Source organism: Astyanax mexicanus, chromosome 8 (assembly GCF_023375975.1).
Source record: "Astyanax mexicanus isolate ESR-SI-001 chromosome 8, AstMex3_surface, whole genome shotgun sequence".
Taxonomy (NCBI): domain Eukaryota; kingdom Metazoa; phylum Chordata; class Actinopteri; order Characiformes; family Acestrorhamphidae; genus Astyanax; species Astyanax mexicanus.
Genome location: NC_064415.1, coordinates 305,375 through 332,392, shown reverse-complemented (window position 1 = coordinate 332,392; position 27,018 = coordinate 305,375). Strand labels below are relative to the sequence as shown.

The window sequence follows — 27,018 nt, the reverse complement described above, 5'->3', positions numbered from 1 at the left end:
TAGATAGATAGATAGATAGATAGATAGATAGATAGATAGATAGATAGATAGATAGATAGATAGATAGATACTTTATTGATCCCCGGGGGGAAATTCTTGGCATCCAGCAGCAGGTTACACAATACACAAAGTTAAAAAAGATAAAATATAAAGATACATATAAATACAATCAAATAAGAAATAGAATATACAGTGTAAATGTACAGTCTTCGTGTGTGTGTGTGTGTGTAATGGAGATGGAGAATGGAGGTAGTGCAGTTGAACACAATAGACAGTGAACACCAGTTGATGTGCATAATGTGAGGATAACTGATGTCAGCCAAACAGAAAGTGCAAATACACAGTTATATAATAATTTAAATTAAATTAAGCAGTGCAAAAGATACATAAACAGTAGATGAATTAACTAGTGAATGAACTACTAGTGCAAAATATGGTAGAACTATAAAAAGTGTTCTAGGCATCAGCAAGTCTGAGAGTGTGTCCATAGCTGGGGGTGTGTCCATGGTGTGGCCAGAGTGGCCGGAATGAAAAAGTTTCACAGAGTCTTTAGTTTGCTGTGCTGAGAGGAGTTGAACAGTCTTATGGCCTGAGGAACAAAAGACTTTCGGAGTCTGTCTGTGGAGCAGGACTGGGACAGCAGTCTGCCGCTGAATGAGCTCCTCTGCCTGGTGATGGTGCTGTGCAGAGGGTGGTGAACATTGTCCATGATGTTCAGCAGCTTGCTGAGGGCTCTCCTCTCTGCCAGTGGTGTTAAGGACTCCAGCTCTAATCCCAGCACAGAACCAGCTTTCCTCACCAGCCTGTTCAGTCGTCCAGCATCCCTCTTGCTGATGCTGCCTCCCCAACACACAACAGTGTAAAAGAGGACGCTGGCTACCACAGACTGGTAGAACATCAGCAGGAGTTTCTGGCAGATGTTGAAAGCCCTGAGCCTTCTGAGGAAGTACAGTCTGCTCTGAGCCTTCCTGTAGAGGGAGTCAGTGTTCACTGACCAGTCCAGCCTATCGTCCAGGTGCACACCAAGGTATCTGTAGGACTTGACCACTTCCACATCGACCCCCTCGATGGAGATTGGCCGCTGAGCAGAGGGCCTGGTCTATGCACATCTCCTTGGTTTTGGAGATGTTCAGCTGCAGATGGTTCATCTTGCACCACATCACAAATTCCTCAACCAGGCTTCTGTACTCCCTGTAAGGTCACATTACAAAGTAGCTCATGGCTATGTGAATGTGCCGAATTAGATTTTTATAAATCAGATGTAAGTCACTTTGGCTTCGTTCCCATTACACGCCACATTGCTCAAATCTGATTTTTTATATTTTTTCATTAATTAAATGTAAAATGTGTCAAACCTTGTAATGTTTGATCTTATTTGAAATGTATTGTCATGTTTGAAACTTTGTATTAACTACTCAATACAGTAACAGTCAAAAGTTTAGACACCTCTTCTCTCTCATTCAGTGTTTTTTTTTTCTTATTATGTTTTTTTACATTGTATATTTTATATTGAAGACTGTATTAAAGCTCTACTGGAACACATGCTAAAAATATATATATATATATATATATATATATATATATTTTATATCACTTAATATTTCTTTTGCATATCCCTAGTGCTTTATGCTATTCACAGACTAATAGTTCTATTTTCATAATTTGGTGTCAAATTCTTGTTTGACAGTTTGATAATCCGGAGTTAGGGCAACTGGAAATACTCAGAACAGGCAATTTATTCTCAGTGTATAAAAACTAATTTAATGGCCCAATTTTGCTCTCTACTACCGAATTATTGGTATTTCGACTTTTTAAGGTGGACCATGTTTTATGGAGGAGTAAAGGCTTTGGGACAGAAACACATTATTTTGCTTCTATTCATTTCCCTTAATGTTTTGTTGCCCTTTTATTCTCCTAAAGTTGAATACATTCTAAATATGTATATTATTTTATATGTTGAATTCTGGAGTTGTTACAGTGAACTGTACGTGTGAGTTTGGTTGCAGCTTATTTCTCTGGAAATCAATTGAAAACACATTTTTCACAATCTACAATATTTACAATCGGTATGATCTGTATAACAGTAGGTGGCGGTACCGCACCTGTAGTTCATCTGCCGCCCAGAATCTCCAAACCAGAAGAAGAAGCAGCTGCTGCTCCGGAATCTGTGGACTTTTATTTCTGAAATAACATTTATCTACTGTTACAGTTTGCTGTAGGGAATCAGGATCTGCTGCAGGTAAAGATCTATAATATGCTGATTATATACTGTTTACATATTAAATACTGACCTGTAGAATCTGTAAGGAGGAGGAGATGATGTGGTCAGTGTTTACCTGAGGAGATATAGCTGTTAGTTATAGTGAACCGTAGTTTAATTATTGTGTGTGTGTTTTTTTATTTATGAACTACTAGAGATGGGTAACCCAGGTCTGAAATATAAAAATACATAGAATACATTAAATATAAAATATGATTACTGTACAAACGATGAACCCTAGTGGATATACTGTAGTGTATACACAATTCATCTCATTGTTTGTTTATATACAGTCCAAGCCGCTTGATGTCTAGTGTGAAGAATTATTCCAGAACTTTAGATCAGTATAAAACTCTGATTTAAGATTTATAATCTTTGATCCCTACATCACACTTACCTGATTACTATATTAACACATAATCCATAGAAAAACATGACTTTATTTAAACTTTAATAGAGTTTACTATCTATACACCATGTCATAAAAAATACTGCTGATTAAAATATTAGATTAGTTATTACATGACTACTGTTTGATATTATGTCTATTAGACATTTTTATAAAGGGAGTTTTGTTAGTTAATAATTAGAGATCAGTATATCAGAGCCAGAGATCTGAGATTTAAACCTTACACATACAGTATAGACATGGTGAAGAGCAGAAACAGCATCAGGAAAGTGTATGCCAATTCTTTAAATGTTTTACACTTTTTTAAACATTATTTATTTTATTTTTTTTTTAATTTATTTATTTTAATTCATGGCCATTATTTGACGCTTTTATCCAGAGCAATTTATAAGGTTATTCCTATAAAAGAAATGCACAAATGTCGTGTTAGGAGTTCCCTTATTGGTGTAGAGCAGGATTCAGTCACCCAGAGAATTGAACCCCAGTGTCCCGCAGGATAGAGCAGGGGTCGGAAAAGATGGCCTGCAAGCTTGAAACATTAGGCCTGTGAGGTTATTTGTTTGAACTATAATAAACAATAAAAAAAAAAAAAAGCTTCTCTGCTTAGCTTTTTTTTACATTCCTCCCCCCCTGTCTCTCTCTCTCTCTGTCACTCGACGTGACTTTAGTTTCCACCCGCTCTCTATCTCCTTATAAGGGCGTTATTTTTTTCCTGGCCGTGTCCCAATTCACTATCCGGGGCAGCGGTAGTGTATTGGATCGTGACCCTGACGACACGGGTTCGATCATACGTGAGGAGCTGTGTGTTTATTTATTTATTTCTTCTTGGGTTTACCTGCTTGAGATCAGCTGTTCTGCAATTGGGTTCAACAACCCTCTGGGCTGGAGAGCTACTAGTCTGTAGCAGCACTACATCCCATTACACTTCATTTTAAAAAACACTTAATTTTTTTTTGTGGCCACGAAATGGCTTGGAAAATATCTGTCCCGCAGTCAAACTTTTTTAAAAACAGTGAGGTTTTTGTCAGGGATTCTCTAGACATTTGGAAGGCGTTTTCGAAAAGCTCCGTTTTTTTCCTTCCAAATGTCTAGAGAATCCCTATTTATTGTAGCGTTTTTGAGTGGTATGGTGTTTTCGTATGGACGAAGATATTTCTGAAAACGGAGGCAAAATCCTCCGTTTTTAAAAATATCTTAATTGCAGATCTCACTGGCAGGTAGTGGGTTATCCACAAACACCAAACACTATTTACTGTTTTAAATTTGTTTGTTTTTCAGGAGAGAAATTCACCCCGTTCTTCTCCTGCAGCTGGAACTCAATAATACTGCTGAAATTATTACAAATATTATAAATCCAGCAGAGGATGGGTCGCTCTCAGGAGCTCAGTGAGTTCCAGCGTGGAATGGTGATCGGATGCCACCTGTGCAGCAAATCCAGTCGTGAAATTTCCTCACTACTGAATATCCCCCAGACGACCGTCAGTGGGATCATACGGAAGTGGAAGCAGTTGGGAACGACGGCGACGCAGCCTAGAAGCGGTCGACCTCGGAAAATGACGGATCGGGTTCAGCGGATGGTGAGACACATCGTTCAGAGAGATCGTAAACTCTCTGCAGAATCCATCGCCACTGATCTCAGAACAGAGTACGGCTGTAACATCAGCTCCAGAACCCTGCGCAGAGAACTGCCCGGAGTTTTCTTCAGGATGTACAAATCCGATTCTGAAGAAACGCTGGAGAATCCAGAGGAAGACTCTCCTGAACCCGGTGAGAAAACTCCTCAGCAGAGCTGAAGCTGTTCTAGAGAAAAACTGTGGAGCAGCGTCACATTAAACCCTGAGGATAAAGAAGAAAAGGACGTAATGTAAAGATCTTACGCGTGAAAAAATGGACGAGTTAAAGCTTCTTATTTAATTCTCCAAACACACAAAGAAACAAAACCACCTTTTTTCCTCTTTACTGGTAAAATTGGAGGTTAAATTTGGGGATGAAAAGACTAGAAGCTGCAAAACTCAAAAAACATCCACCTTTATTCACCATATGATCACATTTATCAGATAAAAATAACAGACTACAGGTAAATGGAGATGTTACAGGTGTTCAGAGAGTGGAAAGTGTTTTAGGTCCCGTCCACAAGAATCCAGATATTTAAAAAAAAAAAAAAAAACAGAGTTTTTTGTTTTTGTTTTTAAAAATATCCGTGTCCACATGGAAACACCATGCCGCTCTAAAACGCTGAGAAGAACAGGGATTCTCCAGACATTCTAAAGTTTTCTCTTCACTCCTCAGCAACAACTACCAATTATTTAATTTCCTTAATTGTCCCACCAGGTGCTTAACAAATACCTATTTTATTAAAGGCGAGGAGACGAAACTCAGAGATGTGCGTCCGGATGGGACTAAAATTACCGGAGGAGCACGGAGTTCAGAGAAAAACAGTAGATAATTCAGCCTGTAATTTTCTCAGAGGACGTCTGAGAAAAACACCTACATGATCGTTCTGGACGGGAATAAAATCACAGAGGATAAAAAAAATAAACATAAAAGAGAAAATTACCCAGAACCCCCTGAGAAAATAACCCATCTGCATAGGGTTTATGGCTTTTCTGGAGGCTAAAGAGTTTCCATATAAATCCTTTATTCAGTATGAGTATGACCTGCTATAATCTCTGCAGATGTAAAGAAACAATTACAGATAATGATATAAAGACAGATTAAACACAGTGTTTATAGAGAATTTAATGTTAAACATCACAATCTGACAAAATACTGATTTATTTTTTCATTTCAATTGAAAATTTTCACTTATGTATCTTTCTGTGACATTTCATGTACTGGGTGATAAATTGTATCATGTATAATTTATATCATTAATTACATGTAAAATGTGTCAAACCTGGTCTTGTGGTCTTTGAAATTTGAAATGTAATGTCATGTTTGAAACTTTGACACTGATACTTTGTGATGAAGTACTGAATACTTATTTCTTGCCATTTAAGCTCTAAAGGTTCAGTCAGAACCTGGAAATGGTACAAAACTCAGTGTACACAATTCAGTAATATCAGGGTTCATACAGTCCTGAAAGACCTGGAAAAGTCAGAGAATTTCCAGGCCTGGATGAGTTTTGGAAAAATATATATTTAAAGTTTTGGAAAAATCATGGAAATTTGCTTTTCAAATCTCAGTGTTTCAGTTTATCGATGGAGAAAATGTATTTTGAGCTAAAAAAAAAAAAAAGAGTTAATTCAGTAAATTAACTCATTTTAACACAATGGAGCTCTCAGGATCTGACACACATTTTATTATTAAAGATTGTGTTTCAACATTTTTATCTGATTCATTGTAGACCTGCTATAATCAGTTTTAATTACAGTTTTAGTGTATTTTTTGGTTTTATTGTCTGCGCTGATGTTTTAAAAAAAATTATGGTAATGGAAATTTGCCTTGAATGCATAGAAACGTCATGAAAATATCATGGAAATATATTGGTTAAAAAGTGTTTGAACCCTGTAATAAACTGCCAGGGACTTTCAGGAAAACAATAAAATTAAAAACTGAAAAAACAATAAGCATTGTTAAAAAAAAGGCCTATTTTTTTCTTCAGTTTTTACAGCTGGAAAATAGTAAAGAAAATAAACTGAGCTTGAATGGAAATGGATTATAAAAGATATACATTTCTAAGCTCTAATTCTTTATTAAATCAGTGGTGGAACAGATGGAGTTACTGCTGTTACTCTACTGCAGCAGCATTTACACACTTACAGCACATTCACACTTTAATCATCATAATAACTAGGATAAGACTCAGAAACACAGAGAATAGAATAGGCTTAATATGCTAAAGCTTCAGTTTATACCTTTTTGGTTTGTATTGATTTGTTTAATTGTAAGATATAGAATGTGTTTTTTCTCTTACCAGCAGATGACAGACATGTCTCTCCAAACCATCACTGATCATCAGTAAATTTTACATTTCATTAAAGTAAATGAAGGGATCAGAGTCTGGAGGAAGAGTGGAGAGACACACAGTCCAAACTGCTCGAGGTCTAGAGTGAAGTTTCCACCAATCAGTGAGGGTTTGGAGAGTCATGTCTGTCATCTGCTGGTGTTGATCCACTGAGTTTTATTATCAAGTCTAAAGTCAGTGCAGTTTTGTTTTCCCACAAAATCTTACAGCACTTCATATCTTACAGCTTCACTCTGCTGAAAACTACTTTTATAGAGATTTTTATAGGATTTCATTTTCCAGCAGGATTTGGCACACTGCCCACAGTACTGCATACCAAAAGTACCAATTGGTCTTATATAATATTCTAATTTTCTGAGACACTGATTTTTTGGGTTTTAATTGGCTGTAAACCAAAATCATCACTAATAAAAGAAATAAGCTCTTAAAATAGATCACTCTGTGTTTAATACATCTATATAATATATGAGATTTACATTTTCAACTAAATTACTGAAATAAAGTACCTTTTCAGAGATATTCTAATTTTTTTAGATGGCCCTGTACATGTTTTGCAAAACCGAAATAAACTAAACTAAACTAAAAAAACTTTTGAGGTGCAAAAATGAAATAATAGGTGCAAAATAATGGAATTCAGCCTTAATTCAGATTCAGATTCACATTAAGACTGGAGGAATGAGATACAGAAGCATATCTGCTCCAGTGTAAACTTCTCCTCCAGGCCTGTAGGGGCGCTAGTTGTGTAAAAGTGATTCTAAAAATACACTGAAGTTCAGAGCAGAAGAAGATCCGCAGTGTTTCTGTAGAGAATCAGGATCTGCTGCAGGTAAATAAATATAATATACAATTTATACTGATTATAAACTGTTTTTAATAACCTGTAGAATCTGTAAGGAGATGTTTTAGTAATAAACTAAATAATAAATATCTGGTGAACAGCTGACCTGCTGCTGTAAATAAATAAATAAACAGAAGGTAAAAGTAAAGCTGATTTTTATCTCAGGAGTGTGTGTTTATTACTAATATTTAGTAATTTAGTTAAATAAAAAAGTTATAAAGCTTTACTCTGTACCTCGTGTCAGGGTGAGGAATATTATTTCTGTAGCAGCTCTCTCTCTCACACTGTCTCAATTTAAAAAGCTTTAAATAAACAGGATCTTATTTGATATCGATCCTGAAGAGATAATAGACTCATAATATCATATACAGCGAAGAAATGAATCCTGCTGAAGTGTGAACAGGAAAGACTTCCAACATTTAACCTCTTTAATAAAATCTGAATAAAACTGTAGGATTAGAACAGATCACTTACTGTCTTTAAAAATACAATAATATTTTTTGGGAGAATGAGGGGGAGCCATTTACCATTATTTGCTTTATTTCTATAATTTGCTTTACTTTGACTGTGTGAAAAAACAAGATGAGTACTGTTTCCTTATCAGTTGCTTCGCTTTGTTTTTGTTTTAGTTACATTTTACTTGCTTAACATCTGATACTTATATATATATATTTTTGTTATATTCAGGTGGTGCTATTTTAAAATGTTCTTTGTGCTTTTTTTACATGTGCTCTTGTAAAAAAGATGATGAATAAATAATTGGGAAAAAAATAAACAGGGAAACAATAAAACTACAAAATAAAAGCAAACCATTAAACAAACAAAAATCTATTTATTTACCAGCTGCATATAGTGCTGTGTGATATGAGGATAAATATCGTGGGGATGAAAGAAAAGTGTCTATCGTGCTGCTTACCTTCTATCGTTTCTATTGTTTCTACAGTAATTTCATCAATTATTCATGCAAATATATAAAGTAGGCTTTGATGAAATGTATTGGCGTGGTCACTTTGCATAAACTCAGTTTATATAAGTGATAATAAAGTAATCTTCACAAAAAAAGCTTCATAATGTGGTTTTGGGACGTGTCGCTGCTTTACGTTATTTGAGGGTCACGTGCTTTACGTTATTAAACTCATTAGAGTTGAACAATGGAGACGCATTGTTCTTTTAAATAATCAGCTACTGCATCTACCTCATCTGTTTTCATTTATTTGATATATATATATATATATATATTGCTGCACTAAAAGGTAGTAATTCTCATTTGTGAAAGTTGGGTTTAATGTCGCTTTGAAATAAAGTTGGAAAAAAGTAAGCAATTATATTATTTTGTCATATCTTTCGAAGAATAACTGAAAACATACTTTAATGTGATATCATGATATATATCGTTATCATGATGTAAAAAAATCCATATCGTAATATATGATTTTTCCCATATCGCCCAGCACTAGTGCATATAATCTAAACGCTGCCTCTCATAATTTTGAGCGATGCTCTGGAAGAACTTTGCTCAGTGGTTCGTGAGATTTCAGCCCAGACATTGTGACATGGTTTTATCCAGAAACAGCATCAGGTTATACAGAGTATACACAAATTTCTGCTGCCTTTACAACTCTTTGAAACATTCAATCGCCTTGATTAAGTGATTTTTCAGTTCTGTATCAGTGGTTAATAACAGATAAGGTCAAAATATTTTTGTTGTTGTAATGAACTACTTTTCCTGTTTTTCTCTTTCAGGAAGGAACAACTTCTTTGGATTTCTTTTTTTTTTAATTCCCAGAACTCTTTAAGAGAATTAAATGTTAAATGTGGGAATATGGAGTCTATAAACTCTATCGTTCAGGAAACGTCCTCTTCTATCAGACCCAAACTCCCAGGTAAAGTGAAGCTCATCGAGTGCTCAGAGTGTGGAAAGAGTTTTAATCAGCTGAGATCTCTCAAAATTCACCAGCGCATTCACACCGGAGAGAAACCATATCAGTGTCCAGACTGTGGGAGGAGCTTCACTGTACAGAGTGCTCTGAAAGTTCACCAGCGCATTCACACTGGAGAGAAACCGTATCAGTGCTCAGAGTGTGGGAGGAGCTTTAGAGACAGTGGTGCCCTGAAAAAGCACGATTGTGATTATATAGGGGAGAAACCGTATCACTGTGCCGACTGTGGAAAGGGTTTTACCGTACAGGGGAATCTACAGGCGCACCGGCGCGTTCACACTGGAGAGAAACCGTTTTATTGCTCAGAGTGTGGGAAGAGTTTTACCAAACATAATAATTTCCAAACACACCAGCGCATTCACACCGGAGAGAAACCCTATCAGTGTTCAGACTGTGGAAAGAGTTTTACTCAGCAGAGCCATTTCCGAACCCACCAGCGCGTTCACACTGGTCAGAAACCGTATCAGTGCTCAGAATGTGGGAGGAGTTTTACTGTACAGTGTAGTCTAGTAAAACATCAGCGAATTCATACTGGAGAGAAACCGTATCAGTGCTCAGAGTGCGGGAAGAGCTTTACTATGAAGGCGAACCTCCAGAGACACCAGAGCGTTCACACCAGAGAGAAACCGTATCACTGTCCGGAGTGCGGGAGAAAATTCACTTTCCAAACTGCTTTTCAACGACACCAGCGCATTCACACTGGAGAGAAACCGTATCTCTGCTCAGACTGTGGAAAAAACTTCACTTTCCAGACTGCTCTCCGGAGACACGAGCGCATTCACACTGCATCCAAACCGTGTTAAACCCCATCTGAACAGGATTATTTTAATTAACTCTTAATTAATTAACCTTAATTAACTCTTCTACTCCGTGATAAAACTCCTGCATCTGGACTGCAATTGTAAAAACAGGAGGATCAGTGAGTTTTTAGGCTTTTTTCTTGGTCACATGACATCACGGCGTTCAGTAGTGTTGTTTTTAACGTGGATCTCCGTGGAAACCGTGGTGCGCCCAAAGTGTAATTACGGTGCGCGGCAGTGGATAAATATCTATTTTATTAAAGGCGAGGAGACGAAACTCAGAGATGTGCGTCCGGACGGGACTAAAATTACCGGAGGAGCACGGAGTTCAGAGAAAAACAGTAGATAATTCAGCCTGTAATTTTCTCAGAGGACGTCTGAGAAAAACACCTACATGATCGTTCTGGACGGGAATAAAATCACAGAGGATAAAAAACCCATAAAAGAGAAAATTACCCTGAACCCCCTGAGATACTATCCCATCCAGATAGAGCTTTAAAGCTCAGACTGTGAAAGAAGCTTCGTTTAACAGGATCAATACTGTGGGATTTCAGACCTTCTACAGATTTATTTACAGGAGTTTTCACTCCTACCTGGTTTGGTCCGAACTAAAATAGAAGGTGTGAAATGAGCCGTAAACCGAACAAAGTCCAACACTTGGAAAAGCAACTCGCAGAACTGATGACATGAAAACCAACCAGACTCCACCCACATACAGCTCTGAAAAAATAAGAGACACTTAAAAATTATGAGTTTCTTTGATTTTACCAAATTAAAAACCTCTGGAATATAATCAAGAGGAAGATGGATGATCACAAACCATCAAACCACCAAACTGAACTGCTTGAATTTTTACACCAGGAGTAAAGCAGCATGAAGTTATTGAGTTACAAAATTCATCAGCGCGTTCACACTGGAGAGAAACCGATTCAGTCTCCAGACTGTGAGCTTCACTGTACAGAGTTCTCTCAAAGTTCACCATTGTGTAAATGACAATATTTTTTTGGAGTATTAAAGTCCTATTATTCATGAGGTTATTGCATCTTTTTCTATGTTTATCATAAAAAAAATAAAGTTGTATCGTGACAACAATAAAAATATATAATATATCATGCAGCGTTAATAGTTAGTATTGGGTATCAGTTATATAATAATTAAAATGTAGCAGTGCAAACTTGTAGAGATGTAAACAGTGGGTATATTCTGGGTATAGTATATTCTGGGTTTATTATAGTCTGGGTATAGTATATTCTGGGTTTAGTATAGTCTGGGTTTATTATAGTCTGGGTATAGTATATTCTGGGTTTAGTATAGTCTGGGTTTATTATAGTCTGGGTATAGTATATTCTGGGTATAGTGTATTCTGGGTATAGTGTATTCTGGGTATAGTATATTCTGGGTTTAGTGTAGTATATTCTGAGTTTAGTATAGTCTGAGTTTAGTATAGTCTGGGTATAGTATATTCTGGGTATAGTGTATTCTGGGTGTAGTGTATTCTGGGTTTAGTATATTCTGGGTTTAGTGTAGTATATTCTGAGTTTAGTATAGTCTGGGTATAGTATAGTCTGGGTATAGTATATTCTGGGTATAGTATATTCTGGGTGTAGTGTATTCTGGGTTTAGTATATTCTGGGTTTAGTGTAGTATATTCTGAGTTTAGTATAGTCTGAGTATAGTATAGTCTGGGTATAGTATATTCTGGGTATAGTATATTCTGGGTGTAGTGTATTCTGGGTTTAGTATATTCTGGGTTTAGTGTAGTATATTCTGAGTTTAGTATAGTCTGGGTTTAGTATAGTCTGGGTTTAGTGTATTCTGGGTATGATATTTTGGGTATAGTGTATTCTGGGTATAGTGTATTCTGGGTGTAGTGTATTCTGGGTTTAGTATATTCTGGGTTTAGTGTAGTATATTCTGAGTTTAGTATAGTCTGGGTATAGTATATTCTGGGTATAGTGTATTCTGGGTATAGTATATTCTGGGTTTAGTGTAGTATATTCTGAGTTTAGTATAGTCTGAGTTTAGTATAGTCTGGGTATAGTATATTCTGGGTATAGTGTATTCTGGGTTTAGTATATTCTGGGTTTAGTGTAGTATAGTCTGAGTTTAGTATAGTCTGGGTATAGTATATTTTGGGTATGGTATATTCTGAGTGTAGTATATTCTGGGTGTAGTGTATTCTTGGTTGAGTATAGTCTGGGTATAGTACAGCCTGGGTTTAGTATAGTCTGGGTTTAGTGTATTCTGGGTATGATATTTTGGGTATAGTGTATGGAGGTGCAGTTCAGTGCAGTATCGCAGGGGGCGCTGTAGTTCAACAGCAGCGGGTCTGTAAAAACAGATACAGCAGAAGAAGCTCCGCAGTGTTTCTGATCAGGATCAGCTGCTGCAGGTAAAGAGCTTTAATACACTGATTATATACTGATTATAGTGAATATTGATTATATACTGTATATATAGTGAATACTGTGAGGAGGAGGTGATTAGAGCTGCAGGGAGGAAGAGGAGTATTATTAGTTTTATTATTACAGTATAGAGGAGTATTAATACTGAAGGCCAGCTGCTGTTTATATTCATATATTTATAGTGTTTATAATATTTATAATATTCGCAGCTCTTATACTGTTCAGATTAAACACAGCTCTTATTTCTGAGAGGCTCTGTTTATATATAATAATAATTATAATAATTATAATATATTATCAGCAAACTGCTGTACAGTCAAAAGTTTGGACACTACTCTCTCCCTCATTCAGAGCGTTTTAAATGTTTTAGGATAGAAATTCCTTAAAACAGCGCGAGATATTGGTTCTGATTCTGGTTCTGAATGAGGAGGAATTCGGGCGGATCTTTGCAGCAAATTGCTGAGCAGGGTTGCCAGGTCCATCAAAATATCCAACTCAAACTCAGTCTAAACCCCCCTTCAGAAGATTAAACTAACCCAAAATATATGTTTGTCACACGTTTAAAGCAAATGGGAAAACAACTATTATTATTTTATACCATTATCAGTATTATTATTTATCTTTAAGTCATTAATAATATTATTACATTTTAAAACAGTTTTATATCCCAGTCAAAAACATTTAATTGTAAAATAATAAAAAACGGACTTTTACTTTTATTTTCTGCTCTTGTCTGTTCCTCCTGTTCTTTTTCCAAACGTGTGAAAAAAGTAATAAATAAAATCCTTTAATTTTTCTGTTAAATTTTTCACTTGAGCACGCGTCATATGTGAAAAAATACAATTTAAATTAAAAAGCTTTTTGGCCTTTCATTTTCATTACCATACGGTGAAAATGAAAGCTTCCCTTTTTGTGATGGTGCATAATAAATGTCACAATGAAAACAAAATGCAGTGTTGATATACTGCGATAAAAACATGCTATCATAATTATAATTATAAAAATAACTTTTTAAACAATTATAACAGTTTAATTTAATAAAAGAGAACAACACTGCTCTCTAGTGGCAGATCTATTACTGCAGTAAATAAATCACTTCCTGAAGCTGATCTTTACATCTAAACTAATAATTCAAATCTATTGTGTTTCACATCCAAACACATTATAATCTTATTAATGCAAACACATTACTTTGCAACCACCTAGCAACACTATAGCAACTACCACAGACACCATAGCAACACCAAGCAACCACCTAGCAACACCTTATCTATGGAGCTAAATTAGTGCCAAAACTACGCAAATAAAGAAAACGTATTCTGTAAATATGATACTACTTGCAAACAAACACAACACGTTTTACAAATACAAAACTCGACTATCTAACACACACAGTGTGTTTTACAAACACACAACCTGATGGTTGTAAATATATACGTAAACTTCAAATAAATACACAGCTGTTTTCTAATACATTGCTCTTTACAAACAAATATAACACATTTTACAAATGCAAAAAGCAATAAACAAGTAGAACATGATTTTCAAACATTACCGTGTCATGATTCACGAACACGCACAGCCCATTTGTAAATCACGTGACTTTTGGCACACTTTTAGCAGTCGCAAACTCGTGTTGAGATTTTCTCACAAATACACCCCAACTCTACAAATGCATCGCTCCAGAACAGCAGGTGGCGCTGAGGGACACTTCACAAGCTGTGGCTGCACAGCAAAGCACGCCCCGCTTCCAGCGCTCCCCAGTGCATTAATTTACACTGATTAAGATGTTTAATACATCTATAATAATCACAATAATCACATTTTATACCCGATTTATACACGGTTTGGTTTGTTACAGACAGCAGAGATGTAATTATGATATAGGACGCTGTTACACATTACAAATATGAGCTTTCATGCTGAAATACTTTATATTATGCTCTTTAACAAAGAAAGAAAAAAATATTAATTGGTGTTTAAATTAATTAGATAGATAGATAGATAGATAGATAGATAGATAGATAGATAGATAGATAGATAGATAGATAGATAGATAGATAGATAGATAGATAGATAGATCTGGACAAAATAAAAGACCACTTAAAAATGGTATAAAAAAAAAATCTATGATTTTACCAAATTGAAAACCTCTGGAATCTAATCTACAATTCTTTGCATTATTTGAGGTCTAATAGCTTTGCATATTTTTTGTTATTTCAGCCATTTCTCATTTTCTGCAATAATGCTTTTAATGACAATATGCTGAAATACTCTGTATTATGATCTATCTATCTATCTATCTATCTATCTATCTATCTATCTATATATATATAATATTAAACTCCAATTAATATTATAAAGAGCATAATATAAAGTATTTCAGCATGAAAGCTCATATTTGTAATGTGTAACAGCATCCTATATCATAATTACATCTCTGCTGTTTGTAACAAACCAAACCGTGTATAAATCGGGTATAAAATGGTAGAGTTAAACACATTAATCAGTGTAATGGGGAGCGCTGGAAGCGGGGCGTGCTTTGCTGTGCAGCCACAGCTTGTGAAGTGTCCCTCAGCGCCACCTGCTGTTCTGGAGCGATGCATTTGTAGAGTTGGGGTGTATTTGTGAGAAAATCTCAACACCAGTTTGCGACTCTGCTAAAAGTGTGCCAAAAGTCACGTGATTTACAAATGGGCTGTGCGTGTTCGTGAATCATGACACGGTAATGTTTGAAAATCATGTTCTACTTGTTTATTGCTTTTTGCATTTGTAAAATGTGTTATATTTGTTTGTAAAGAGCAATGTATTAGAAAACAGCTGTGTATTTATTTGAAGTTTACGTATATATTTACAACCATCAGGTTTTGTGTTTGTAAAACACACTGTGTGTGTTAGATAGTCGAGTTTTGTATTTGTAAAACGTGTTGTGTTTGTTTGCAAGTAGTATCATATTTACAGAATACGTTTTCTTTATTTGCGTAGTTTTGGCACTAATTTAGCTCCATACTTATCAACCACCTAACAACCACTTATAAACAACACAGCAACCAAAACAGATACCATAGCAACACCATATGAACCACTACGGATACCATAGCAACACCTTAGCAACCCCCTATCAACACCATAGCAACAGCTCAGCAACCACCTAGCAACCACATAGAAACAACATAGCAACCACTACAGATACTATAGCAACACCTTATCAACCACCTGACAACCACTTGTACACAACATGGCAACCAATACAGATGCCATAGCAGCACCTTAGCAACCACCATATAAACCACCACGAATACCACAGCAACACCTTAGCAACCCCCTATTGCTTTCAGTTTACAGCAGAAATACAGGGATTGGTCTCACTGTTCCAATACTTCCCAAAATTTCATCCACCCATCTGTCCATTGGAGGGGACTCTTAAGGGACAAACTGCTTCCTTTACAAAGATTTAACCAACTTTGCTCGCGGCAAATCACAGCTTAACTCTGGAATTTGGGAGTTGATAGTGTTGCAGCAGTTCAGGGCACTTTTCCTCCAGCATGGTGCCGGAACTGGTTCCAAGTTACTGAACGGTTCTGAGCTTTTCCACCACAGGAACCGTTGCCAGCACCAGCACTACGTTAGTGGAAAAGAGGTATCAGTGTCTCCGGGTGAGTGGTGCCGCCGGGTGAAGTTGGTGAAGTTTTGCGCCCTGTGGCTCATCCTAAACTATACATTCTTTTCTGAGATGAGAATCTCAGACATGTTAACAAAATGCTTCCCTTGAGGAACTGTCATTTAGAAATAGGTTGAACATTTTGAGTTTACAATTAACGAGTTTTTCCTTGTGTTTAGGAACTCCTGTCCAACAGAATTCTGATTCACTTCGCATCAAGAAAGACATTAATTAATTGAAAGTCCATTTTCCAAGGAATATGGAGTCGATAAACGTGAGCACTGAGGAAACGTCCTCCACCTGCCAAATCCCTGCATCCATCAAACAGGAAGAAACTGCTACAGATAAAGGAAGTTCTATCGAGTGTTTAGAGTGTGGAAAGACGTTTACTCGACCGAGATCTCTCCGAGTTCACCAGCGCATTCACACCGGCGAGAAACCCTATCAGTGCGTCTTCTGTGGGAGGTGCTTCACTGTACAGAGTGCTCTGAAAGTTCACCAGCGTATTCACACTGGAGAGAAACCGTATCAGTGCTCAGAGTGTGGGAGGAGCTTTAGAGAGAGTGGTGCTCTCAGGAAGCATGACTGTGTTTTTCTAGGGGAGAAACCGTATCACTGCCCGGTCTGCCAGAAGGGTTTTACCGTACAGGGGAACCTCCAGGCTCATCTGAGAATTCACAGTGGAGAGAAACCGTTTTACTGCTCAGTCTGCGGAAAGAGTTTCACCCAACATAATAACTTTCAGGCCCACCAGCGAATTCACACCGGAGAGAAACCCTACCAGTGTTTGGAGTGCGGGAAGAGTTTTAATGAACAGGGTTATTTCCGAGCGCACCAGCGCGTTCACACCGGAGAGAAACCGTATCAGTGTTTAGACTGTGGGAAGAGTTTTACTCAGCAGGGTAATCTACAGAAACACCTCCGGATTCATACTGGAGAGAAACCCTTTCACTGCGAGGAGTGCGGCAAGAGCTTCACCCAGCAGGGGAATCTCCAAATTCACCAGAGAGTTCACACCGGAGAGAAACCGTACGAGTGCTCAGAGTGCGGGAAGAGCTTCACCTTCCAGACGGCTCTCCGGAGGCACCAGCGCGTTCACTTCGTAGTGATAAAGTGTTAAACCCAATTTATACTTCTGCGTCGAACCCACGCCATAGTCTACGCATATCCAGCGGGAATGCACTACATAGCAGAGCGTGTTTATACTTCTGTGTGCGCATATCAGAGGCTCTGCAGTTTAAACCGCAAAGGCGGGAATGTGTGGGAGGGGACCAGAGGCCGGATGGACCAATCACAGTTGCGTCTGTCTGCGTCACGCGATATGTAGTTACATTTCCAAAGAGGTGAGCGTCGAGCTATAGCGTAGGCTATGGCATAGAGTACATGGTGATGCATAGGTTACGGCGTAGGTTTGACGTAGATTAGAACGCTCAGAGCACAATCATTCATATGGTGTGTTAAAATAAACACAGAAATGTTAATGTTTATATACGTCACTTTCAAAATTCTGTCAGCTAAGATCAACACTTAGAAGTTTGTTTCACACTATCTATTTTCACTCTTTGGCTGATTGTAGCAGCAGTGGAATTTTACCAGAATCCAGACTTTTAGGCTGCGTTCACATTACCAGGCTGAATGTGGCTCAGATCTGATTTTTTTTCGTGGCTGTGTGAACGTGCCGAATCTGATTATGAAAGAGGCATTTCACATTACACACAGATACAGATCACCTACATTTACAGTGAATGTGAACCGTCAAGATAGACAAATCTGAGAAAAAAATCTGATTTGAGTAATGTGAACGTAGTCTAAGATCTTCAGGATTCTTCTGCATTATATTTATTTTTCTTATTCTATAAATGTAAAGACTTGCCTCAAAATCTACTGGAGAAAAGTTAAAAGGTAGTGAGATAAGAGCATCTCTTCAAATCCTCAATGTTCAAATTTTCTCTCATCAGCAAGGAGAACCAGTAATCCTTGAGGATCAGAACTGATGAAATGGGCACTCAAAATGTCCCAATGCTATGAATCACATGACTTTTGTTGGGAACTGAAGATCTTTTTATCTGTCTTTGTTAAAAATACCAATAGAGGGCGCTGTACAGAGTCTCAGCCTGGGGACAGAGAGACATTCATCAGTGTAGTTAGTTCTTAAAAACAGATTTTAATAAGAACAGGTTTGTCTGCATGTATTATATATTGAAGTGATTTTATACCTCATACTAATCTATAATTTATAAAGTAACATAAAAGTGAGGAAGTGTGTGTTTGGTAGATCTGATGTGTCTTTGTTGCTTGTTGGTAATAAATCTTATAATGTTTGAAAGTCTGTTAGATTCTCTATTAAATGGAGAAACGTTTGTAAGGAAGGTGTATCTGTGGGAGAAGCAGCAGAGCTCAATATTTGAGTTTAATCCATTAAAAAATTATCCAAATCTCTTCTTTACCAAACCGATTATTCTGCCTTTCCCTCGTTTGGTGTTTGAGGATCTTCTTGAGATGCCCATCTCTTAGTTTCTCAGGAGGTTCTGGATAATTTTCTCTTTTATATATATAAATATCCTCTGTGATTTTATTCCCGTCCAGAACGATCATGTAGGTGTTTTTCTCAGACGTCCTCTGAGAAAATTACAGGCTGAATTATCTACTGTTTTTCTCTGAACTCCGTGCTCCTCCGGTAATTTTAGTCCCGTCCGGACGCACATCTCTGAGTTTCGTCTCCTCGCCTTTAATAAAATAGATATTTATCCACTGCCGCGCACCGTAATTACACTTTGGACGCTCCACGGTTTCCACGGAGATCCACATTAAAAACACAACAGTGAGTGGAAATGGAGGAGCTACTGAACGCCGTGATGATGTCATGTGACTGAGAAAAAAAAGACTAAAACCTCACTGGTCCTCCTGTTTTTATAATTGCAGTCCGGATGCAGGAGTTTTATTACTGAGTAGAAGTGTGAAATATTTTACACAGACGTCCCCCTGAGAAACTAATTAAGAAATAATCTACCAAACACACATTTCTTCAGTCTTTGTGATATTGTCTAAAATAAGCCAGTTTTAGTTTACTGGTGATATTTATAGCTTTTGGTAGAAGTGATATATTTATTAGATTATTTGCTTTTCTGCCTTTAATGAAAGTACTGCTGGTTTCTGTGTGCCTATATTTGATGTGTGAGTGAATATGAAGTATATTTTGGTTATTAAGTGTATTAATGCTTGTTTTCCTGATCTACAGGAATTGTAAATTGTGTGCAATATATTCTGGATAGTTTTTTAACTATCAAATTAACACACTTTATATTTTTATTTTGAGCTGTGGAAACTCATAACACACAATCATCTGTTTAACCAGTGCTGTGGAACTTTATATTCTGCGAAATTGATCAGATTCTGAGTTTCTGGCCTGTAGCTCTTCATCATTTAAATCATTTCATAATCATTTAAACATAAATGTATATATTTATTCTGCTTTACAGTGTGGTGTAATAACTATCCTACTGTAACTCTTCAGTCATAAAACTCATGATATATTTATATATAAATGTTATACCAACATCTTTTTAATTTTTACTAATATATTATTTGAATTATGCATTTTCTCTATACATTTCCTGTATTACTCCAGTATTTCAGATATTGTTTGTTATTAGACTCATTTTACCTGTGTGCACATTTTGTTTGTACTAATACTAAATAATAGTTTAACACTTTTTAACATGAGTTGAAAACATTTCTATTTATATTGTTAACAAATGCTTTTTGTGTTTACCATTAAATGTTACTTATTATGAGACTATTTCAATGTTTTTTATTATTATGAGATAATGATATTATTTGTAGAATTCATCCATATGGCTATAAAATATGTATGAGAGGATAAAACTAAAAACAAACTGAGTTAGTTTTATAAATGAACATTTGTAATTTTATATTTAGGTTAAACTGCAGGTTTTAAAAAACACAGCAGATAACGTGTTTATTTTAGGCTGTGTTACACTTTCTTTTTAATGTGACCCGTGTTCAACATATTCACACAATTAGACGATATAATTGTAATTTGATTTAAAAAATTTGGACATTCTCACATTCTGTAAAATCACATTTCTGTAAAGCTCCTTTGTGACATTGGTTATAATATGCGCTATATAAATAAAGTTGATTTGATTTGATTTAAAATTCTTCATAAAAAGCATAAAAAAGTTTGCTAGTAGTTTGTCTCAGTAGTTAGCTAATCTTTCCCATTCCACCTTAAATGGTGTAACAGGCAGCAGGGGCTGTAGCATTTAAGGCGGAATGGAACAATGAAATTAAATAAAAGCTAATCAAAGCTAAGTTCAGCCCCATATCACTGAGAAATTAGGAATGGATAATAATAATACATTTCTGCACAAATCTTCCCCCTAAAACTTTAGTTGAAGCGCTCACACTGAAGTGGTATACACTATAGACATCTATCTTTATAAAAGGTTTATTATCGAGTAGTTTAAGGATGGGAGGGGTTTTAAAGCAAGTTATTTTGTTTTTATGTAGAATTGAATAGTATAATTTTATTTGAAAGTGTTTTTTCTTAGTTTTTTATTTATTTGTAGTTCATTGTTATTTATGTATTGATGATATTGGTGATAGTAGCGCTGCTCTGCTCTATACTGTAGTATTGCTGTATACTCCGGGTCAGTAGGGGGCGGTAAAGCTCCTGCTGTCGGTCTGTAAACCGCCGTAAAACTTTAAAGAAGAAGAAGCTCCGCACTGTTACTATAGAGAACCGTGAGCCTGAAAACTGCAGGTAAACAACTTTAATATCACTATAATACCCTTTTTTACACTATAATATACTATAATACACCTTTATACTGTTAATAATCAGTTTATAATGTTTTTACACTGGGTCAGTAGAAGTAGAAGAGTAATGGACTCTTATTCCACCAAACAGAAGAAAAGTCTCTCAAAATATCTTTAATTAAATTAATATAAAATCATCAGAGAAGCTGTAAATATTTTGTATAAAACTACAGTATAATCTAAACTAAAACAGTGTATTGTGATATTCTCAGAGATATAAACTACCAGTAATTGACAGTGGTTTTCTCCTGTTATTAATGAACACAGTGATTAATCTGTATTTATTCTCTATAACAGTCTGAAAGCTCGTGATCAGGAAAAAGCTGCTGGTAAAACTTTTAAAATACTCTAAAACTAAATTATCATAAACACACACACACAGTGCTTCTTCATTAACTGTTTATAATATACAGTAGTGCTGGGTTTGACCAAAAATGTATATTACAGTAATTATAATTATTATTTGATATATATATCAAACATTAAGGCTTTAAATTAAGGCTTACTGTGTGTCCCACAAAATATATACACAATATATAAAGAAATCAGTTTTTTTTTTATCAGTAAAACAGTTGAAGAATTTAAACAATAGACCTTAAAAAGAGATACGCCAACAACTTTAACACGACTTCCTTTTTTTAATAGTTCCACAAATACTATAAATGGACCTTAAAAACTCAAAATGTAAGCATTTAAAAGAGTGAATGATTTGCTGTTTGCTGTTGTTTTTCTATTTTACTTGGATAAAAACACTCATACGGCGAGAAACAGCAGCAGGAGAGATAAGAGTAGTCATACAGCTAAATCGCAACACCTCTTCAAATCTTTAATCTTCAACTTCCCTCAGTACTGATGAAATGGGCACTCACAGTGTCCAAATGCTATGAACGACAAGACTTTTGTTGGGAATGGAAAATCTTTTCATTTTCTCTTTGTTAAAAACACCAGTTGTAAAGTTTTGTTGGGTTTTATTACTGGATGGTTGGCTGTCGTGACGGTGCATCCATTAAAGCACAGATCAACAGACTTTAACTGATGCATGAATGGATGGATAGTGATGCACAAAAACAAAAATCAGTCTTCTCTTCGTCTGTGGAATGTGGTGTAATAAATCTGATAATCTGCAGTGTGAACCCGTTTCCTGTAAACTGCAAACACTTTTAATGTCTTTTCTCTTTTTCAGAAAGGAATGTACCCGTACTGACGAGAAAAGAAACCCGTCCCTGGAGTGCTCTCACCGCTGAGCCACCACTGATTTTAAATAATTAAATCATCTGATCTTTAATCCACTTCCACAAAAATAACACCGGACTCAGATTAGGAGATATGGATCATGAGAACACGGAGTCTCAAACCTCCAGTACTGAAAAACCCGTCAACATGTCCAACAGAGAAAAACCTCACTGCTGTTCAGACTGTGGAAAGAGTTTTATTCAAAAGAGTTCTCTCAAAGTTCACCAGCGCATTCACACTGGAGAGAAACCGTATCACTGTTCAGACTGCAGTAAGAGCTTTGGTCATCTTAGTCATTTTAAATCCCACCGGCGAATTCACACTGGAGAGAAACCCTACAAGTGCTCGGAGTGCGGGAAGAGGTTTAATGAACGGGGTTATTTCCGAGCGCACCAGCGCGTTCACACCGGAGAGAGACCGTTTCCCTGTTTAGACTGTGGGAAGAGTTTTACTCAGCAGGCTAATCTCCAAAAACACCAGCGGATTCACACCGGAGAGAAACCGTATCAGTGTTCAGACTGTGGGAAGAGCTTCACTCAGCAGGGGAATCTCACGATGCACCAGAGAGTTCACACCGGAGAGAAACCGTACGAGTGCTCAGAGTGCGGGAAGAGCTTCACCTTCCAGACGGCTCTCCGGCGGCACCAGCGACTTCACTTAGTAGTGATCAAGTGTTAAAAAAGCTCAGAGCACAATCATTCACACGCTGCATTAAAGGCTACGTTCACATTACCAGGCTGAAGTGACTCAAATCTGATTTTTTCATGGCTGTGTGAATGTTCCAAATCCAAATATTTTTTATATCAGATTTGAGTCACTTTCATATGTGGTCCAAAATCTATCAATCAGCTGAGCATCCTCCAAATTCACCAGCGCATTCACACCGGAGAGAAACCGTATCACTCTTCAAATCTTTGCGGATCAGTACTGATGAAATGGGCACTCATAAAGTCCTGATGCTATGAATCATGTGACTTTTGTTGGGATTGAGGATCTTTTTATTTCTCTTTGTTAAAAACACCAGTTGTAAAGTTTTGTTGGGTTTTACCTCAGTACCATGAGCCTGTGCACCCAGAAATGTTTTTTTTATTTGTGAATCTAATTATATATTCAGATGATCTGAAGCAGCGTGAGGACGCTGGCGCATTTTGGCTGCCGCTTCTCGCTGCTCTAACCTCCAACCTCCAACCTGTACCTCCTTTCCGCCAACAAACCTACCACCTACCTGGATTACCTGCCGTAAAACTTCCATCTGAGTCTAGGCTAAAGTTCCAGGAATCTCCTCTGTGATCTGTGCATGCTGGCTGGATTTCATCTTCATCTTTTCACCGCCGCTCGCCGAGGGTGGAGATCCGGGCGGACATCCATCTAACCCCGGTGCGGTTGGCCCTCGTTGGCTGGGACCGCTACCCTCGTTTTTGAGCTGGCTTGGCTAGACAACCACGCCGGCTAGCCGCTACCTCGCTACCTCTTCATCCACCTCCTCCACATGGAACCTCACCGGTTTTTCCCCTTGTCCTCCGCGCTGCTGTTGCTGCTCTCCTTTCTTCAACAGTTAGACCTTCACCTACATCCAACACCACCACCCATCTTCAGGATCTGCCATTTCTCAGCACCGGCCATGGTTTTCCGTTACACACCAACCGAACTTCTCCGGCTCATTCCCACGCTGTCTCCTCCTGCCGAACTGCTAGAAAATCTGCGGAACTCTGCACTTTTACGCCGACCTCCCTACATGCATCGTGGATCTCGCCGAAAATTAATCTACACTCCAAGCACTGAGAACTCCATTCCAGCACTATGGACCGACCGCAGCTTACACACTGGCTTCCGCACTTCCTCCCTACGTCATCAAAACAACACACGTCATCAGAACTCCTCCTCTGCGAACCTTTTCAATCTCCGGACTATCCTAACTTCCTCTTCAACTGCTTCAAAACAAAAGCTCCTGAAAATCGCCCTCTTCAACACACGATCCCTTAACAATAAAAGTCTTATCTTAAATGAATTCATTACTGACAACAAACTTGACCTGTTCTGCCTAAATGAAACCTGGCAAAAACCACAGGACTATTTCTCACTAAATCAAACTACCCCTACAGGATACTCTTATCTTGACAACCCACGTACTGAGGGCAGGGGGGGTGGCATTGCTGCTATTTTTAATCAAAACCTTAAACCCCGTGCGCTGTCCCTCCCCTTAGCCCCATCATTCGAACATCTGGCTTTTAAACTTCCTGGACCTAAACCTCTCATTTGTGCTATTATTTACCGCCCCCCCAAACCCAACCCATCTTTCATATCTGACCTCTCTGAGTTCATCACCGCACTTTTTTCAATTTCATCATCTATTCTGCTTCTTGGTGATTTTAACCTGCACATTGACTCCCCGGACTGTAAACATGCTATGGACTTCATGGACTTCCTAAATTGCTCCAGTTTCACTCAACACATAAATTTTCCCACCCATACTCGCGGACACATCTTAGACCTGGTCTGCTCTACTGGCGTCCATATCCATAACATTTCCAGCTCTGACCTTACCATATCCGACCACCTAGCCATTATATTTGACATTGACATTCCCACCCCCGAACCAAAACAAAATCGCACAATCAATTTTCGTAATTTCAAGTCCATCTGCCCAGTCGCTCTTTCTACCTGTATATCAAACTCTCTTTCCTGCTCCACCCTTCCTGAAAATCCAACCCCCACTGACCTTGTCAACACTTACAACAACATTCTGTCTACCTCCCTCAACACACTAGCTCCTTGGAAAACCAAAACAGTCACTTTTACCCACTCAGCCCCATGGTTCACCCCAGAACTTCATAAACTCAAGAAACAACTCCGACAGCTAGAACGATTATGCAAGAAAACTGGTCTCACTTTCTATACCCTCGCTTACAAAGATCACATGCAACATTACAAATCAGTCCTAAACAAAGCCCGCTCAACTCACTACTCTAACATTATTCACTCTGGTTCCTCAAATCCACACTCCCTGTTCTCTACCATAAACAAGCTCTTTAAACCCCATGACAACACCTCATCATCAATCACCCCAGAGAAATGTGATACGCTTTTGACATTTTTCAATTCAAAAGTAGAAACCATCCACCACCTGCTTGCATCCTCCACCTCCACTACCCCACACCATGAGCCCACGCTTTTTTCTTCTCCATCTGACACTCGGCTATCAACTTTTTCACCCATAACCTCTGTCGACCTTTCCAAAATACTTTCCATTATGAAATCCTCTACTTCTCCCCTGGACCCCATGCCATCTCAGCTTATCAAAGACTGCCTCACCCCCCTTGCTCCACTCATTATTGACATTATAAACTCCTCCCTCACCTCTGGGATAGTCCCGTTACCTCTCAAACTTGCAGCCATCACTCCTCTCCTCAAAAAACCTGGTCTTGACCCCGAGGATCCGAACAACTATCGACCTATCTCAAACCTCACTTTTCTGTCAAAACTACTGGAAAGAGCCGTTGCAAATCAACTTAAGATCCACCTTCTTTCAAATAACCTGTATGAAACTTTCCAATCTGGTTTTCGCACCCACCACAGCACTGAAACGGCCCTACTCAAAGTTACGAATGATCTCCTGCTTTCCTCTGATTCTGGTTCTCTCACCATCCTCCTCCTCCTTGACCTCAGTGCTGCCTTCGATACGGTAAATCACTCCATTCTTCTAAACCGTCTAGAATCCATCGGCATCACCAACACCGCCCTCTCCTGGTTCAAATCCTATCTGTCTGACAGATTCCATTACATCACCATCAATCAACACAAATCCCACACTACCCCTGTTCTACACGGTGTTCCTCAAGGTTCAGTTTTGGGCCCCATTCTCTTCATTCTGTACATGCTTCCTCTTGGACATATCATCCGCCGCCATGGGCTAAAATTCCACTGTTACGCTGATGATATCCAGCTTTACATCACCACTAAAACCATCTCCCCTGCCATACTCTCCACCCTCACTTGCTGCCTCATGGATATCAAAGACTGGATGAACCATAATTTTCTCAAACTAAACAGTAATAAAACGGAGATTATTATCTTTGGTCCAAAATCCAGCCTCTCCACCTGTCAAAATTTCACTCTCTGTATTGACGGTCACTCTGTCACTCCTTCCCCACTTGTCAGAAACCTTGGAATCTATTTGGACCCTACACTTTCCTTCAAATCACACATAAACCACATAGTTAAAACATCCTTCTTTCACTTACGTAATATTGCACGCCTGCGACCCACTCTTCCCACTCCTGCTGCAGAGACATTAATTCATGCCTTTATCACCTCCAGACTCGACTACTGCAATAGCATCCTGTATGGTCTCCCCTCTACTGCTCTTCAAAAACTCCAATATGTCCAGAACTCTGCTGCTCGATTGCTCACCCGCTCCCCCATTAGACAGCACATAACCCCTGTCCTCCGTCAACTCCATTGGCTTCCCATAAAACAACGCATACATTTCAAGATCCTCCTTATCACCTATAAAGCCCTTAACAACCTTGCCCCCCCATACCTGTCTGACCTCCTTCACCGCCACTCCCCCGCCCGTCAACTCCGCTCTGCTGACGCTAACCTCCTCACCCAAACTACCTCCACCAAATACCGGACCCGTGGGGACAGGGCCTTTGCCGTCGCT

General features: G+C 38.0%; 4 protein-coding genes across 13 annotated transcripts in view; all 4 read left to right on the top strand.

Moving 5' to 3' along the window:
* The window catches only part of LOC103024826 (zinc finger protein 239), a 74,871-nt gene that overhangs the window by 14,406 nt on the left and 33,447 nt on the right, over window positions 1-27,018 (top strand). For 2 of the 8 annotated variants that reach the window (XM_049482652.1, XM_049482653.1), the window contains exon 2: window positions 3,948-6,254. The exons of 3 other annotated variants lie outside the window; for them this stretch is intronic. In XM_049482652.1, coding sequence (XP_049338609.1) covers window positions 4,034-4,462 — 429 coding nt within the window. In that variant the 5' untranslated portion in view covers window positions 3,948-4,033 and the 3' untranslated portion in view covers window positions 4,463-6,254. Of the gene's footprint in view, window positions 1-2,220; window positions 2,240-3,947; window positions 6,255-7,302; window positions 7,463-9,217; window positions 11,247-27,018 lie in introns of those variants that run through there. 3 more of the 8 variants (XM_022665487.2, XM_049482647.1, XM_049482646.1) reach the window with 3 other exon arrangements.
* LOC103022226 (gastrula zinc finger protein XlCGF7.1) overlaps window positions 2,221-27,018 on the top strand; it is a 70,920-nt gene continuing 46,122 nt past the window's right edge. The window contains exon 1 of the mRNA XM_049482664.1: window positions 2,221-2,239. The gene's annotated coding sequence lies outside the window, so the exon portion shown is untranslated. The remainder of the gene's footprint in view (window positions 2,240-27,018) is intronic.
* Window positions 12,411-20,074, top strand: LOC111191217 (gastrula zinc finger protein XlCGF7.1). The gene is made up of 2 exons (XM_022665490.2): window positions 12,411-12,606; window positions 16,460-20,074. Exon 2 carries the CDS (start codon window positions 16,540-16,542, stop codon window positions 17,398-17,400), a length of 861 nt encoding a protein of 286 aa, XP_022521211.1. The 5' UTR covers window positions 12,411-12,606; window positions 16,460-16,539; the 3' UTR covers window positions 17,401-20,074.
* LOC125803907 (zinc finger protein 79-like) lies at window positions 20,971-23,465 on the top strand. 3 transcript variants are annotated; one of them, XM_049482668.1, is made up of 2 exons: window positions 20,971-21,066; window positions 22,310-23,465. In XM_049482668.1, the coding sequence occupies exon 2, from the start codon at window positions 22,449-22,451 to the stop codon at window positions 23,031-23,033; it is 585 nt and encodes a 194-aa protein (XP_049338625.1). In that variant the 5' UTR covers window positions 20,971-21,066; window positions 22,310-22,448; the 3' UTR covers window positions 23,034-23,465. The 3 variants fall into 3 exon arrangements, with proteins under 3 accessions (XP_049338625.1, XP_049338624.1, XP_049338626.1); XM_049482667.1 differs by having other exon boundaries at window positions 20,972-21,066; window positions 22,306-23,465; XM_049482669.1 differs by lacking the exon at window positions 20,971-21,066 and adding an exon at window positions 21,432-21,451 and having other exon boundaries at window positions 22,306-23,465.

Bases quoted from the DNA above. Each gene is read 5' to 3' on its own strand.
- LOC111191217 (XM_022665490.2), top strand. From the start codon at position 16,540: ATGGAGTCGATAAACGTGAGCACTGAGGAAACGTCCTCCACCTGCCAA.
- LOC125803907 (XM_049482668.1), top strand. From the start codon at position 22,449: ATGGATCATGAGAACACGGAGTCTCAAACCTCCAGTACTGAAAAACCC.